The following is a 15,196-nucleotide window of genomic DNA, read 5'->3' on the forward strand; positions in this document are numbered from 1 at the left end:
TATTACTATGTAATAATATATAAAATAATAATATATAGATATACACTCCATTTTTCACTTTAATAATGCCTAATTTAATTTCACCTATAGCAAACCCATTAGCTGATGAAAAGTTAGAATCCACTGCTTATAAGCTTTTAGAAAAATTGCATCCATTAAAATAGCTTGCTAGAGGTGTTAAAGAAGTTAAAAAACAGCTTAAACGTGATAAAAAAGGTATCCTTTTATTAGCTGCAGATTGTATGCCTACCTAGATTCTTGCGGCTTTCCCAACAATGGCTGCTGAAAAAAATGTTCCTTATATGTTTTTACGTTCTAAAAGTGACATAGCTAAAGCATGTGGATTGAAAGATTCAGTTGTTGCAGTATTAGCATATGAAAGTGAGGATAAAGACTATAAAAAAGTATTTGAAGCTGCTCAGAAGAAGATGATCGATAATGTTGGATTTAAAGTAGTGTGATCATTTATTTTTATTATTGCAAATAGTGGATCTTTTTAAGGATATTATTCTTCTTTTATTGGCTAATTTTATGATTTAAGATTTATAGGTGTCCACTGCTGCATTATGGTAGCGCTAGGATGCGTCCTATTTGTTGTCAAGTGACTGGTTTTAAATTTTGAAAATTGTATCACTGTGCTCCATCACAACCTTGTCTGGATATAGAGCCATAGGTATTGGGAGTTTTTTGGTTAATGGTAACAGTTAGTTCGTGCGGGTCTTACTTTTGAAGTGGGGGTGGGTAGCTTACCGGCTTCACTGGTCCTTAGAACATTGATACAGAATTATATAAATTCGAAGTTACACCTCTATTACCAGTGTCAACATCTTCATCTCTATGGAGGCGCTTATGTGCTTACTATTAAAGTTTTCCTACTATATTTGGCATGCGGACTGCTGGAAAGATATCTATGCTATAATGAATAATATTTACTTTATAATTTTCTCGCGGTATATTTTTGAAATTACTAGATATTATATAATATATACCGAAATATTTACCTAAATGCGACTACTACCAATATCTCCACCTCAAGTGCTTTCTCCCGTCAGGATACAAGCATAATAAAACTAAAAACATAAAATTGTTACCTCAGGTAATTTTTTAGCAGCATAGCTTGAAGATGGTGGCTTCTAACTAAAGAAGTTAGACGTCCATGAGCAGGTTGTCGTGCACAAAAGTATATTCACTGCTATAGCTGATACATAGCTAGTATAGTATAGATTTAGGTTTAACGATGAATTGAGGCGAAAACCCAAGGTTGCTAGCTATTCATAGTATCAATAATATCAAAAACGAAAACAGACAAATCCATAAAAATGAATCATCTAAGATATTATCATTTAATTTTTTGGATAGTGGCTGTATTTCAAGGCCTTTTAGCGTAGTTTCTATAATTGAAATATTAGAGAGTCTACGCAACCAATCATGTACACTATTTTTATATATATGCAGTTCTTTATATCTCTACTTGTTACAAAATGATCCCAGATTATTCGGATATCAAAGCTCCTATTTGGACTAAAGCTGAGGAGTAACTACTCTTCGATTATGTTATGGCACATGGGTTGGCAAAAGGATACGTTTCTTGGGTTAATATCAAGGAGGTGTTTCCTGACCGCAGTTTGGCTTAGTGCACGTCAAAGTTATTCCGAATGCGATAGAACCCAGACCGTTATAACTTTCGCAAAGCAATCCGAAAGGCGCGTAACAGGGAACATCCAAAATAAGAAATAAGTGTTGGCATATTATAAGAGATTTTACGCAGTATGTAGTGATCAATTCCTTCATTCAGCCCTAAGTCCTTCCTCCACAACACGTCTTACGTAGCCATACCCAGTACGACAAAATCCACCTATGATACCTCTCTTTAACACATCCCGGTCTAGCTTTTCACCACGGGCAAGATTAACGGCTACCTATCCGCAGATGCTTCCAGCAACTCCCCATATAAACTCATCTGTATAAGATGGTCTTCTTCTTCCGTTCGCGTTAGCCGACATCTTGCTTCCATATCCAGATACTACTGATCGTATAAACTAGTTCAAGCCGTGATCTGTAACCTTACTCCAGTTAAGTGGCGTGCCAACTACTTTAGATAGTGCGATATCTACGAGGCAGTCAATAAGAGCCTCATTAAAGGAATTAACAACTCTCCACTCAGAGTGAAACCTACTGAAGAATAATTCTTGGGCTGCAGCTGGTACTATTTCCGGGACGAGCACGGCGGGACTGAGCCTTGGGAGATCGTATGATAATTTGACCGGGTTAAGGAATGTAGGCGTATTCTTGAATGATGAAAGGGAGTCAGAAATATATCTAGTGGCAGCTGTTGCAGTTGCATCTGCAAGTGTATGTTTCGTAAAATTAAGCATTGTGGAAGGGAATTTTTAAGTAAATAGACGCTTAATATATATAAGTTGTAAACCCATACATAATATACAATGCTGGGGTATACAAATTATAGCAGCAGCAATACGATTTCAATCAATTTATTCGAACGATCTCATCACTAAATCTACTTATGGTAAATCGCATTGTCACAGTTATTAGGCTCTGTGCCAACCAAAATCGAGACAATGTGGCATCACTCATCTGATTCTCGTATATTCCTATTTGCCCCTTCTGACAAACCAAACTATCAACCCAACTATCAGAGTGCACAAAAGCAGGCACCCGGTTACCGAAATCCCAATTATCCATCCCAAGGACAGGCCGGAGCTAGAATTTCCTCCCGATGGGACGCATAGCAAATTGCTCATGTCACGTTGATAACCTGACGCACAGAGACTGCAGTTATGATCCTCATCTAAACTATACCCCTTCAAACACGAACCACACTGATTTATCGTCGAGCCGCTACAGTTAGCACAATTCTCGGTTGTGCCACCACAGTAGCAGGCGGTGGTGATTGTTTATATAAGAGGCCCATCTACTGGGCAGAAATTTACAACTGGGTCTATTGTAAGATCCTCGTTCTGTCGGCAAAACTGTCCATTTTATAACTTGATTGTGCAGATCTTGACGCAAACCCCGGTTATATCTAGCTAGAACCCATCTCGGCATTTACGACAGCTATCTATCGAGTTCCCACAGTCCACGCACTAAACATCGAAGCAGGTCTCGTTACTGACGCAATTACCGAGAGGCCCAACAACTGGAAACACTCCTGCGCATTTCGTACACGTCCCGTCCAAATTTAGCCCATATCCAATCAAGCAGTACCCACAGTGATCGCTGTTGCTGGAGCAGTTCCCGCAGTTCCCGGTCGTATCTGATCCGCACGTACAAACCTTGGATGCCAAGTTGATGCTCGACTTGGGTGAGCAAATAACACAAAACCCGCCCTCCAGATGGTACCCATCCGTGCACGTGTCACAGGTGATGATTGGGAACGGGAGTGTGGTATGGGTACATGTTTTACAGCTCTTGATACCGCACTCCTGACAGTGCAGTCCGCCATTCTGGATGAAGAACCCATCTAGGCAGGTTGTGCAGGTCGTCGGAGCTGGAACCTCAGTTGTACCCATGTTAATCGTACACTTGCCGCAATTCGCGAAGCATGGCGTGCAGCTGTTGCCTGTGTTTAACGTGAACGTCAGCTCGCACTAATCACACTTTTTCGGGTCCGCACAGGTTAGGCAGTCATCGGGGCAGTTGAACTCGATACAGCTCTTACCGTCTGGAGAGGTGAAGCCCTTCTTGCACTTGACACACTTATGGGTATTGGAGTCGAGCTCAAAGTTTATGTGACATGTGTTGCACAAGTTTTTATCGCAGGAGACGCAGTACTGGACCGCCTGCTTCCCGCAGATGCAGCCGATAGCTGGCGTAGAGTTGGAGCAGGCGATGCACTGGGCGCTGGCGGTCACGTAGGTACCGCTAGGGCAGTTCTCTACGCAGGTATTGGTGCTCAGGAAAAGGCCAGAAGCACACTCAGTGCAGGTGTTGGCCTGCGCGCATTTGAGGCACCCCGGGAGGGAGGATGGTTTGGAGGTGGTGCTGCAGACGCAGGGAGATATTGAATTGCAACTAGTACAAATTTTGCTGTGGCAATACTCTTAAATAGAGCAATTATCTGTTGTAGTGCATGCTGACATTTTAAACATAAAGATATTTATTATCATAATATATATAATAATATTATTATTTTAAAATATTTTTATGGAATATAAAATATCAACTAATTAATAACCAATGCACAAAGGAACTAGTGAATATACTTAATTAAATACAATGTTCGAAAATACTCATTGAGTATACATGCTAATATTAATCTACACTACCATTGTTTAATACAGATAAAATTTTGTCCATTTGGTAAAACAGTATTAATACTTGTTAATAGTTTAAAATTTTTAAACATAACGTTATTAAAACCAATTTATTATATATGGATATATGAATATACCATTATTTTTTCATATTCTATGATTATTATTTACTTAAAATAATAATCCTAGAACTTATTGTATTATTTGTACTCAACTCTATACACTGGTTCTCAGTTTCACGTCCATTTTATAAATAATAATATTATGATCTTTTCCTTTCGATCAAATGCCAAAGCAGTCTATTGATTCAGACGCAGCCATTACTGCAATATCACAGCTTTTATCTATCACAGTATAATAAGCACTTAATGATTTTCCAGCTTTAGATCGTTTGATATCAGAAGGAATGAGTTGGTCAATTGCTGCCGTGTAACTTAATATTCCAAGAGATAAATTATATCACTGGTATCGTGACACATATAGGCGTCGAAATCTTAGTTAAGTCACTGCAGCAGATCGTAATTCTATTGACCTAGCTGTATTAGAGAAACTTATGACTGGTGTATTAACATCTAACTCTAAGAAGGAGCTTCATGCGATCTTCCCATAATATGAGTGGACTGTATTCTCTGTAGCATATAATAATGCTCGTGCAAAAGCTAAATCTAATCCTAATATACTAAATCTTATATAGTATATTTTTTACAAAAAATGAAATTTATTTACTCTATAATTCTATCTTTATTTATTATAATTAAGATTATATCTTTAGAATATGCAAAAGTACAATCGTAACAATTACTACAAGTAAGTATAGCCTAATAGTGTTAAACGATTTCATAGAATATATTTCCACCTCAGTATTAAATTTATTATATATTTTTACAAATAATGACTAAATATATAACAATTTAGATTACTAATTATTTAAATCTAATGATACATAGTCGTTAATTAAATTTAATTTTAAGACTTTAAAATAATAGAGGTAAATTTATTACAACAGTTCTCTAAATCTATATCAATTGATATTAAAAATTTCAACTTTACTCCTGAGTACATAATCGTTATATTTTTATAAACTTGCTATCTAAGTATGTATTAGGTTGTACATAGGATAAATTTTTTGAAGATTAGCATTATAAATGAAATCATCTAAATGAATTTATTAACAAAAATTATGTATACATTGATACATACTTCCGTATTAGCCTCTCTGCTACCTCAAAATTACTATTAGCTAAATCTTAAATTAGTTTGCATAGCAAAATGAATTAATTGCTACCTTTCATAATATCTAACTGGTTACCATATACCATATTTTAAATTATAAAATAACTATTTCAACTACCAAATCAACCTGATATAAAACTATAAACATTATTACCTACAATCTTATTCAATCCCAATTCTTCAAAATAAGCTTTAATAAGCTTAAGTCTCAGGTTGCCTAACCGCCTACTAAAATGACAATCAACCATCAACTAAAACACCCAACCTCATTTAACTCCCTCCTATCACTATTCTTAGATCCCAAAGTCTTTCACTGCGTTCATTATGTCATCTCCGAATTACATTTTCACTTGAAATTATTATATATCATATAGCGTTTTATTTCATTCCTCAAAAATTCATAAATTCTACATTTTCGTCAGCTCAGACATCGCCCCCAAGCGGTCCCTCTTCGTACCCGTAGCTCACGCAGTGCCGCGCGCTTGAACCCACGAAATCGATCACGAGAATCCTCCCTGCTGGCGCGTGCACAACCTTTACCTTCGGGTTTTCCCAGACCTCGCCGCTGCCCTCAACGCCGTTGACGACAAACAGCTTGCCCCGCACGTCGCCCAGAACGCGGTCAAATAAGGCCGCCGGGCACCCAATTTTGCAGTTTTGAGGGCTGAACGGCGTTACCAAAACCGAACTTTTGGTCCGGATCTGGCGCTGGATTTTCGTCGTTTGGACGCATGCAAATTCTGTCCAAAAAACCGGCTCGGCCGTGCCGAATTTGATGTGTTTCTTGGCTGGAAATGCCAGCAGTTTTCCGTTCCTTATTCGGTAGATTTGCTTGGATACGAACTGGTGCAGAATGGTCGAGAATTCGTGATCTGGAAACGGGTGCTCCGGAAGCTCCGGATCGTCGAAGGTGAGCAGCGCATCGATCTAAAAATTAAGCCTGCCAATAATTCGTAGTATTTGCGGTAGTTTGTGCTTTAATTAGTAAATTTGGTTGATTTGCACTAATTTGAAGGTGCTGATAATCTACATTAGTAAATGTAATTATTGATTACTAATATATAATAATATAATATTACTTTTGTAATCAATAATTTTTCTAAATTTGAAAATACTAGTTAATAGTATAAGAATACATATAAGTTTTGACTCTAATGTATTTTTGCTTAGTATACGTAAATGTATACAATATCTAAATTATAGAATGTGTAATATGATTTATTGATGTCTTAATAAAGTTAGATGATTTATCTATTAAAATAGTGAAAGGATAGATGCATTAAGGATAAATAAAATTTGGGTAATTTAATTGATAGGTATGTATTAAAGCACGAATCCCTTAAATTTATTAATGTTAAAAAACGACCTAACACAAAAATTAACACTGAAATTATATTAAAAATTTGTGGCTAAGCCTAATAATAAATAATTAATATCCTTAATTTAATAGTAATAATCTAGAGTGAATAAATACGCCTGACTTTTTATTATATGTATAAATACAAGTTTAAGGTGTCATTATTGAATAAATGTAATCGTCACTCTTTCCAGTCATCATTCTAGTTTCTTCTTTCGGCTTCTTCTCCAAGGAAAGCCAGTTATTTTTGTTGATCTTTGCTTAAGGTTCCGACCCAATCTTTAACTGCCTATCTTTCACCACCGTACATAAGCTAGGCCATATCTGCACAATGTTCAATAAGTCTAGAATCTTCACAGCATTTTCTAGCACATTCACTTTCATTTAAATATTTTCTCTAATACTCATTAACTGTTATCAAAGGTTGAGGGAATCCAGTTCCTACTGGATTAGGCTTTCTTCTATCTGCCATCCATCTAGCATGCCCAGCAGCCTACTCATCATGTGCTATTTTAAGCATTTCTTAAGGAATATCATCATGGAACTGTCTGTTCGTAGTTCTAGTATCATATCTAAGTTCCTTCACAATTGACATATCACTAATATCATCGCTTTTAATTTTGCGTGTTAATGTAGTTCCTCCTTGATAAGGTCTCATTGGACCAGTCTCTTCAAAGGAACGTAGCTTAGTAGACGCTAAGAACTTTTCCTTAGGCTCATGAACACAAGCCTCACGAGTAAGATGTTTTGTAATATATGCTCCTGGAATATCTTCTTTTGCCTTAGCTTTGTAATCAATTGTAAATTCTTAACCGTCTTCTCCTGTTGCCTTGAATACATTACAAATTGGTAGCAATCCAGCATCAGCTTTATTATTAGAGTTTAAATCATTCATAGTTTAACTTTTTAAGAAATTTTCTCTCCAAAGTGTTTCACATGACTAAGCCAATGCAGGAATAACAGAAGTCTAACCTAGCATGGATTTTTGCATCGAAATCTATTTATGGACATTACCAGGAGGAACATAAATATACTCCTGGTTAGGATGAAAACGTTCATGATAATGTGGAAGTTTATCTTCTTTCTTTTATTTTACGATATCTGCTCTTACTGCATCACGTTTACCTGTAATTCTTTCTATAGCAACTGGAGCAAAACCACGCTATTTTTTCTCTGTTTCAGTAAGAGTATGTGCAAGCGCTTTTTATTTCCCATACGCATATAAAGTAGGTGCTGCTGAGCGATTGATGGCACGTAATGAGCTAGAAGAAGGTTTATAAAGAGGATCATGTTATTCTGCTTAGCTATAACCTTATTGCTGAGCCATCTACTAACTTTCGCTATTTGATTTAAACCTTTCTGATTACAATCTTAACTCCTCAGATAGATAATGTTCACGTTACGAACATGTTTTATTAAAGTCCGTAAAAGTCTGTGTCATTTAATGGAGGTAAATGCGGAAAAATTAAATTAAAAATAAAGAAGTATATACATATATAAATAATTAAATACATTTTTAATAAACTATTTACTTGTAAAATATATAATATTAATATTCGTTATGGGCATACTTATATCTATAGGTTAATATATAATATATAATGCAAATATAGATGAAATATATAAAATAACAATATTTTGAGTATCATCATTCTGTGAATAAATCTAGATAATGAATTAATAAAACTTTATAGAATTACTAGTAGATATTTGTAATTATCATCAACAATATGTATTTGAAGTTTTTATTAGCAGTATTTTAGTAATTTTTCTGAAAAATAGTGATCGGATAAATTAATTATCTCTTAAAAAATACTATTATGAAGATAAACTTCATAACATTAGATAATATATTGTCTCAAATGGGTTTAAGAAGAATGCTTGTTTCATGCATGTTAAATAGATCATTAAGATGTCTTTATTATATTAATCTATGCTCTATAGGTTTATTTTATTTTAGTAGTTTATCTTATATGGTTTCGTGTTTGAAATTTATTAATTGAGTAAAGGAGATTTATCAAGATACATAATATGAGATATCTTTAATATTTTATGTACAGTATTATACTACCAGTTAAGTTATCATTTAGTTATTACTTAAGTTTTATTCTACCTAATAATAATTATAACGTAAATATACTGTATTGAAAAAATGGTATATGATCTAATCACAATATGTGATCAATTTAGTTTTATTATAGTATAGTATTATATTTGAGAATTATCTAATAATAAATATGTTTTTAATTATATTATCTGGTAAAATTATACAACTAAATTACAATTATTATAGGATGTAGAAATTGCGATACACTATGTCATGCGAAATAGATACACATCAAAATTATGATATCATAAATTTCAAGACTGAAATTAGGTATTACCTTTTTATAAGTAAATTAACGTATAGTTTATATTTATTGTATCTATTTTCTATTATCAGAGTAAAAATGGAAAATATCAATATACTAACTTAGGGAAGCTTTTTTAATTGGCTATTCCTACCAACAAATATTGGCAGTCAATGCTTTTATCTGGTTCCAGTAAATACTTTAAGATAAATTTGCAATTAACCATTTTAATGATTATCATCGTATTTTTCTTTGAAAACCATAATTGTAAAGGCAGGTTTTATTTTTGATATTATGTATAAAAAAATAGTATACACTAACCTTATTTACTAATGTTTGGAAATTATTTTAATAGCATTCAGGTAGTATTTACAAATTATAGTATCAACTAAATGTCAGAGTAAGTTATGTTTAAATTGCTGATAATGAAAATACTATTTTTGCTACTTTTACAGTTAGTTCAGTAAATCAAGCAAACAGACATTAATACAAATAATAAAATATATAGCTTACAGAAACGAACTGGTCACTTCATAGCTTGCAATACTGCTAATAACACATCCACCTAAATTACTGTATTATTATCACGTATGTTCTTCTTTCCTAGCTTCCTAAATTTAAAACGATCAGTATCTTACCGCATACGGTGTAACTTCGAAGTACATTACGAAAGTGTTCGGTTAGGAAGATAGTTATTAATATCTGTCCAATCAATATGACCCGTAGAAAATACATGTGCTTCAACATAGTTAAATAAAATCTACTCCTCATCTGGTCCCCAACATGGTGGGCGTACTCTAACTTAAATCATTTTTGGACAGAGAATATTAAATTGTTAGTAATTATTTAATCACAAATGGTATTTGGGGTAGCATTATTTTTATAATTGAATATATATTAATAAATTATATGATTAATAAAAACGCTAGAAATGAATATTAAGTTTGATACTAAAATTTTAATAGTTCTCCAAAATACGAAACCAAGAAAATACTATATATCAAATCATTATAACTGAGATATTATATAATTATTTATTAGTAAGAATATTATTAATATATATTCTATTTTCAGAATTGGTTTTATATTGTTTGAAAGAACGATATACTATAAGAGTTAATATACTTTAAAAAATCAAAATATAAAACTTCAAAAAACGTACATTTTACTAAACTAATATATTATTTTAATTGAAACTTTATTTATGAATACCATTTAAAAAATAAGTTTTTCAAAAATTATTATAAGAGTTACATTCTCCAAGGTGCCAGCCTGCAAGTCTTCAGAGCTTCATATTAAATTTGGCAAAAAATTTGCTTAAACTTATCACAAAGAAATTAAATTAAAGGCAAAACATCTAAATTTTTAGTAATCTAAATCAGCTCCACACTATCTCTAATATCCTTACCTTAAACCTTATAAATAATGACTTTACATCAAATTGTGATGCCTCCCAGACTTTACAAAAATATCGATCATAATGCCGTCACTCCCTCTGTTTTTTCTTCTTTAAGCGCATGCAAACGCCCAGTATTGTACCTGTAATGAAAGCAACCAAGAATATCAACAAAAATCCCTCCATGGGATTCAAAGACCCCGTTCTGCGCCATTTTTTAAACGACCCATCAAGCTTATCCAGCCCGCTGCTGCCCTATTTTACGTACCCGAAGTAGCTGCTATCCACCTCTGAGATCCTGCTTTTTTGTTCCAGTTTTGCCACCGCCACGCTGTAATACTGCTCGCTGCAAAGCGTGTTTTGGCCTCGCTCAACGTAGAAGTATCCGTAGTTGCCCCAGTGGCTCCCCCATGTGTTTTTCAGCACCCAAACGTCACGGCCTTTGAATCTTCCATAGCCGGCGAAAAGCACCTAGTGGTCAAGCGCTGCGCTGCAACCGCCACCAAGGACGTCCCCTGCGAACGAGCTGAGGAAAATACGATTTAGAAAGGTTGCAGATTTGACAGACATAGCGCCTGCAACGGCATTTCCAGCGTCGATATGCTGCATGATCAGCTTTTCGTCGTCTGATGAAAACTTCAATTTTGAGACCGTGAAAACGCTGGAAAACAGCTCGGCGTACGTCATTTCCGGCATCGAGGGTATTGGAGTTTTTTGGTCTAGAAACTCTCGAATTGCCACTCCAAAATCGCCCCCTTTGCAGCCAAAGTTGTTTTTGGAGTCTTGCATGATTTGCGATTCTGCGATTCTCGCCTTAATGTTGCTTTGCAGCAGCCGGTTTTCGACCGCGTAGGCAACCACGACCGCCCAGCAGGAGCCGCAGGAGCCCTGGTTTCGGGACAGCGACTGGAGGCCGGTTAGCCTGGTGTCAATACTCATTTCGAACGTTCGTAGTGAAATTAGTGAAATATTACATTTTTTGATACGTTTAAAAATCAATTAGGTAGCAAATAAAATGTAGATTACAGAGAAGTGGAATTACTATTGCAAAATAGTGCAAATAGTGTTTATATGGAGATGGCGTATTAAGATATGTTTATTGGTTGGGTGAACATTTTAACAGTAGTTATAATTTTTTGAAATTTAGATCTAGTAGATGTAATGTTTTTGATATAATTAAGTAAAAAATAAGATTTCCAGATAGATATCGTGAAAACATTAGATTGACCGTGCATTATTAATGCTGAATAAATATTGAATACAGCAAATTTAAATTTTGAAGTATAGCAGATAGTATTTAAAATCTAGAGAGAATAAATAAATAATTAAGTTTAAAACCATTATGTATTTTTAATTTTTTATAAAATAAGATAGTTTGTTAAAAATTATCACATATCTTCTTCTCCCTCACATTCAAATACATCGATTATTTCAGCTCCTCCAACCACTTCACCAGTGCCACCAATCTCCTCGCAGATTCTAATTTGTTCAGAATTTTTTATGTTTTATGCCATATTTTATATTTTTTCGTTTCTTTCAAATTCGTATTCAGCACATTCTGCTGCTGCATGAGATTAAGCTGCCTGAGAGGCTGCTAACAGATATTATGACTGCAATTCAAAAAGTTCATTTTCAATATCATCTCTACTTTTAGGCGAAGGACGGGTAATATTAGTAGAAACATGCACTGATAATATTTATGAACGTAACGGTGAAGTTATTTTATTACAAATTTCTAGCTCCTTGTCTAAATCTAATTTATCTAGTGACGTTTATGATTGTGCTAAAAAGTCTTAGTTCTTATTTTCTTATTCTTATAACTAATTTATTTCATTTTATAGATCTTTTTAGTGAGCCATTGAATCGAACTGCTATGTAAGATAATCTGACATTTTTAACTTAGAGTGGGCGGAAGAATAATATATTACCTATTATATAAAATAATTAATTCACTAATTATCATCGCATTATCTTTCCACTAAGCATTCAACTATATTTTCCCAACTAACAATTTGAATTTTATCTTTGGGGAATATTAGCCCCGCTCGCATTATGGCTCCTCCTTCGTACTCTTCAGGAAGAACTAAGCTAGCTCTACTTTCTCTGCAAGCACATACGGTAAATGGTGTCTTAACCTTTTTAAGCTCCATTTCAGCTGGTTTTCTTTATAGGAAATAATCTATATGTGCAATTTTTTGTTCTAACTCGCTGATTTAAACTGTAAGTAATTCATTTTCAGCTTAAATCTCTTCTTAAGTAGCGTTTTCTAAAAATTACTCTGAGTATTTGCAGTCAGAAGATTCATCATCAAGATTTGCTGACAAAGAAACTGAACGTGAAATTGGAGCACCTTCAGAACCAGGAAAACCTTTCCAGAATAAAACTTTTTCGGATTTTACAAGTAAATCTAAAGCTAAAAACGTAGAGAGAGAATCATAGATTCTACGCTTTACTGTCGCATGTTTTCCTGTATCCTAAAGTAACCCCAAACGGCGTAATATTTCCATCTCTAGATCAGTTTATTTTGCTACACCTTTTTCATACATCACATCACGAATATAATGCGTGATAGATGCTAGAAAGCCTTCTTTATTTTCCTCTGTCATTTTAAAATTTTAAAATTATATACATTATATATAATAACTTCCTATTTATTGATAATACAGGAATTATTTTATATATAATATATTAATTAAAAAATGGAACGACCTAAAATAAGAATCAAACCTAAATTATCATAAGAAGACACTAGTAGCTAAGCTACAATTAGAAATATATCATAAAATTAAACCAATGAATCCTAAAATATTAAATAGAAAATTAAAAACAAAAACAAAAATGAGTAAATAACTGTGAATACTAAGTCTTAAGTGTATTTAAGATTTTTTAAAGATACTCATGAAATGAACCTTTAAAAACTTGTATTTGAGTTGTCTGATTCTGATCTCTCCTAACATTCACAAAAATGCGAAAAATTTAATATAACTTCAGACTCACATTGATATCTAGATTGATCTTTTTCAGTATATATTTAGCATTATTAGTTATTTATTTTATTGTCATGATATATTAATGATAATTTTTATTTTCTTGCCTACCAGCTTCTCAATCAATTTCAGAAACAAAATATCAACTTTATATATAGTAATTTATGCAAATTTTTACGTACCCTTTCTTTTAGCAATGAACTTACGAGGTTTCAGAAAACTATTACTCTTAGCGACAAAATCTGTACTTAAAAATGATTTAACATTTCAAGATGTTTTTACATCTTATCCAAACTTACCTACTCCTGTTACACCTTCCTAGCCGTAGCCTAAAAATTCGTCAATATACTCTGTTATTTCTATATAATCATAAATCTAAAATTCTTCTAGATTATCTAATAAGTCATCTTAACCAATAGTGTAATATAAGTCTTCTCCTAAGACGCCTTAACCTAAAAATTATTTGAAAACTACCTTTTTAAATAAACTACAGTAACAAATATCATAAATTCTATTTCAACATTTCCATAATGCAATTCTTCCTAAGCCGTTTGCTAATGAGCAAACATTTTCACTTTATATTTCGGCACTATTAACCTTATCTCACTATAAAATTTACACGGCAAAAAATTTAAACTCATAATATGAATCGCAATCTCTAACTTAGTTTTCGTTATAAAATTTTTTACAGCCAATGTTTAGCAGGTAGCAGACTAAGGATCTTCTAAAAATAGCTACAGCAGCAGATAAAATTTAGCTAGGTTAAGAATTTGGAATTTCTATAGATTAGCTAGACGAAATAGAAAATTGGATTCAATATGCTTTTTCTGTATAAGTTGATAGTATAAATAATAAAACTCCAGATAATGATAATGAGAGTGTGTATGTTGATGATAATTTTGATGATTTTTTGTTTTTTGAAGAGTAAGACTTTAACGAAACATAACTAAATATTATTGCTCGCAACATAACTATTACTTAACAGAATCAAATTGTTAAGAAAAGTGTTATTTATGAGGAAAATAACGTAGATCCATTTAGTAGAAAAAAAGGTAATAGAAGAAGTAGAATTATGAAGTGAGTTATATCTAGTACTCATTTGTTTTATTTTTATTATTAATTATGATTAATTTTATAGTATTATAACATATAACAAAACCTAACATTATATATTTTAGGCTTTCTTGACAATAAATTATCCTGCTTAACAAAGAAAATAATAGTCCTATTCAATGAGTATATGAATGGGTTACCATTACGCTTAATTTATTTACGACTACTATTATACAATTTAGTTAATGAGATTAATTAACATATTTTGATAAAGGTGATCGCAAAACTTTACATTAGATATATTTCAATATTTAGATAAAATACTTCATAGCAAATTAAAATATTTATATAACTATGTTTTTAACAAAGATCTATTAATATCGCATTTATGGGCAAATATCATTATAACCATAGGTATATTTATTATTTTGCTATTCCAATTAGCCTAAAAACGTATTTAAGATTAAATAAGAACTAACTGCTTTAATAATTAGAAAATATAATATTATAAATGCTTTCATTTTTAAATGTGAATTAAAAGTGCA

At 32.9% G+C, this 15,196-nt stretch overlaps 14 protein-coding genes across 14 annotated transcripts; 5 read left to right on the forward strand and 9 right to left on the reverse strand. All coding sequences in view use genetic code 6, as the record gives it.

Moving 5' to 3' along the window:
• Positions 1-65: 65 nt before the first annotated feature.
• Positions 66-461, forward strand: SS50377_21806 (Ribosomal protein L7Ae/L30e/S12e/Gadd45 family protein; the record flags this gene model as incomplete). The annotated part of the gene is made up of 1 exon (XM_067905700.1): positions 66-461. One exon carries the CDS (start codon positions 66-68, stop codon positions 459-461), a length of 396 nt encoding a protein of 131 aa, XP_067767017.1.
• A 169-nt stretch (positions 462-630) lies between these two features.
• SS50377_21807 (uncharacterized protein) lies at positions 631-888 on the reverse strand (the record flags this gene model as incomplete). Its single annotated transcript, XM_067905701.1, has 1 exon — positions 631-888. The coding sequence occupies one exon, from the start codon at positions 886-888 to the stop codon at positions 631-633; it is 258 nt and encodes an 85-aa protein (XP_067767018.1).
• A 431-nt stretch (positions 889-1,319) lies between these two features.
• Positions 1,320-1,778, forward strand: SS50377_21808 (Myb-like DNA-binding domain-containing protein; the record flags this gene model as incomplete). The annotated part of the gene is made up of 1 exon (XM_067905702.1): positions 1,320-1,778. The coding sequence occupies one exon, from the start codon at positions 1,320-1,322 to the stop codon at positions 1,776-1,778; it is 459 nt and encodes a 152-aa protein (XP_067767019.1).
• Positions 1,779-1,787: 9 nt separating this feature from the next.
• SS50377_21809 (uncharacterized protein) lies at positions 1,788-2,375 on the reverse strand (the record flags this gene model as incomplete). The annotated part of the gene is made up of 1 exon (XM_067905703.1): positions 1,788-2,375. One exon carries the CDS (start codon positions 2,373-2,375, stop codon positions 1,788-1,790), a length of 588 nt encoding a protein of 195 aa, XP_067767020.1.
• A 216-nt stretch (positions 2,376-2,591) lies between these two features.
• On the reverse strand, positions 2,592-4,100 carry SS50377_21810 (Cysteine-rich membrane protein 2; the record flags this gene model as incomplete). The annotated part of the gene is made up of 1 exon (XM_067905704.1): positions 2,592-4,100. One exon carries the CDS (start codon positions 4,098-4,100, stop codon positions 2,592-2,594), a length of 1,509 nt encoding a protein of 502 aa, XP_067767021.1.
• Positions 4,101-4,560: 460 nt separating this feature from the next.
• Positions 4,561-4,989, forward strand: SS50377_21811 (uncharacterized protein; the record flags this gene model as incomplete). The annotated part of the gene is made up of 1 exon (XM_067905705.1): positions 4,561-4,989. The coding sequence occupies one exon, from the start codon at positions 4,561-4,563 to the stop codon at positions 4,987-4,989; it is 429 nt and encodes a 142-aa protein (XP_067767022.1).
• A 941-nt stretch (positions 4,990-5,930) lies between these two features.
• SS50377_21812 (uncharacterized protein) lies at positions 5,931-6,539 on the reverse strand (the record flags this gene model as incomplete). Its single annotated transcript, XM_067905706.1, has 1 exon — positions 5,931-6,539. The coding sequence occupies one exon, from the start codon at positions 6,537-6,539 to the stop codon at positions 5,931-5,933; it is 609 nt and encodes a 202-aa protein (XP_067767023.1).
• A 506-nt stretch (positions 6,540-7,045) lies between these two features.
• On the reverse strand, positions 7,046-8,305 carry SS50377_21813 (uncharacterized protein; the record flags this gene model as incomplete). The annotated part of the gene is made up of 1 exon (XM_067905707.1): positions 7,046-8,305. One exon carries the CDS (start codon positions 8,303-8,305, stop codon positions 7,046-7,048), a length of 1,260 nt encoding a protein of 419 aa, XP_067767024.1.
• Positions 8,306-9,741: 1,436 nt separating this feature from the next.
• SS50377_21814 (Myb-like DNA-binding domain-containing protein) lies at positions 9,742-10,026 on the reverse strand (the record flags this gene model as incomplete). Its single annotated transcript, XM_067905708.1, has 1 exon — positions 9,742-10,026. The coding sequence occupies one exon, from the start codon at positions 10,024-10,026 to the stop codon at positions 9,742-9,744; it is 285 nt and encodes a 94-aa protein (XP_067767025.1).
• A 675-nt stretch (positions 10,027-10,701) lies between these two features.
• On the reverse strand, positions 10,702-11,550 carry SS50377_21815 (Cathepsin L; the record flags this gene model as incomplete). The annotated part of the gene is made up of 1 exon (XM_067905709.1): positions 10,702-11,550. The coding sequence occupies one exon, from the start codon at positions 11,548-11,550 to the stop codon at positions 10,702-10,704; it is 849 nt and encodes a 282-aa protein (XP_067767026.1).
• Positions 11,551-11,999: 449 nt separating this feature from the next.
• Positions 12,000-12,503, reverse strand: SS50377_21816 (uncharacterized protein; the record flags this gene model as incomplete). The annotated part of the gene is made up of 1 exon (XM_067905710.1): positions 12,000-12,503. The coding sequence occupies one exon, from the start codon at positions 12,501-12,503 to the stop codon at positions 12,000-12,002; it is 504 nt and encodes a 167-aa protein (XP_067767027.1).
• Positions 12,504-12,560: 57 nt separating this feature from the next.
• SS50377_21817 (uncharacterized protein) lies at positions 12,561-13,217 on the reverse strand (the record flags this gene model as incomplete). The annotated part of the gene is made up of 1 exon (XM_067905711.1): positions 12,561-13,217. One exon carries the CDS (start codon positions 13,215-13,217, stop codon positions 12,561-12,563), a length of 657 nt encoding a protein of 218 aa, XP_067767028.1.
• Positions 13,218-13,310: 93 nt separating this feature from the next.
• SS50377_21818 (uncharacterized protein) lies at positions 13,311-13,613 on the forward strand (the record flags this gene model as incomplete). Its single annotated transcript, XM_067905712.1, has 1 exon — positions 13,311-13,613. The coding sequence occupies one exon, from the start codon at positions 13,311-13,313 to the stop codon at positions 13,611-13,613; it is 303 nt and encodes a 100-aa protein (XP_067767029.1).
• A 181-nt stretch (positions 13,614-13,794) lies between these two features.
• SS50377_21819 (uncharacterized protein) lies at positions 13,795-14,679 on the forward strand (the record flags this gene model as incomplete). The annotated part of the gene is made up of 1 exon (XM_067905713.1): positions 13,795-14,679. The coding sequence occupies one exon, from the start codon at positions 13,795-13,797 to the stop codon at positions 14,677-14,679; it is 885 nt and encodes a 294-aa protein (XP_067767030.1).
• Positions 14,680-15,196: the final 517 nt, after the last annotated feature.

This window comes from Spironucleus salmonicida, chromosome 2, assembly GCF_000497125.1.
Source record: "Spironucleus salmonicida strain ATCC 50377 chromosome 2, whole genome shotgun sequence".
In the NCBI taxonomy this organism is placed as follows: Eukaryota; Fornicata; order Diplomonadida; family Hexamitidae; genus Spironucleus; species Spironucleus salmonicida.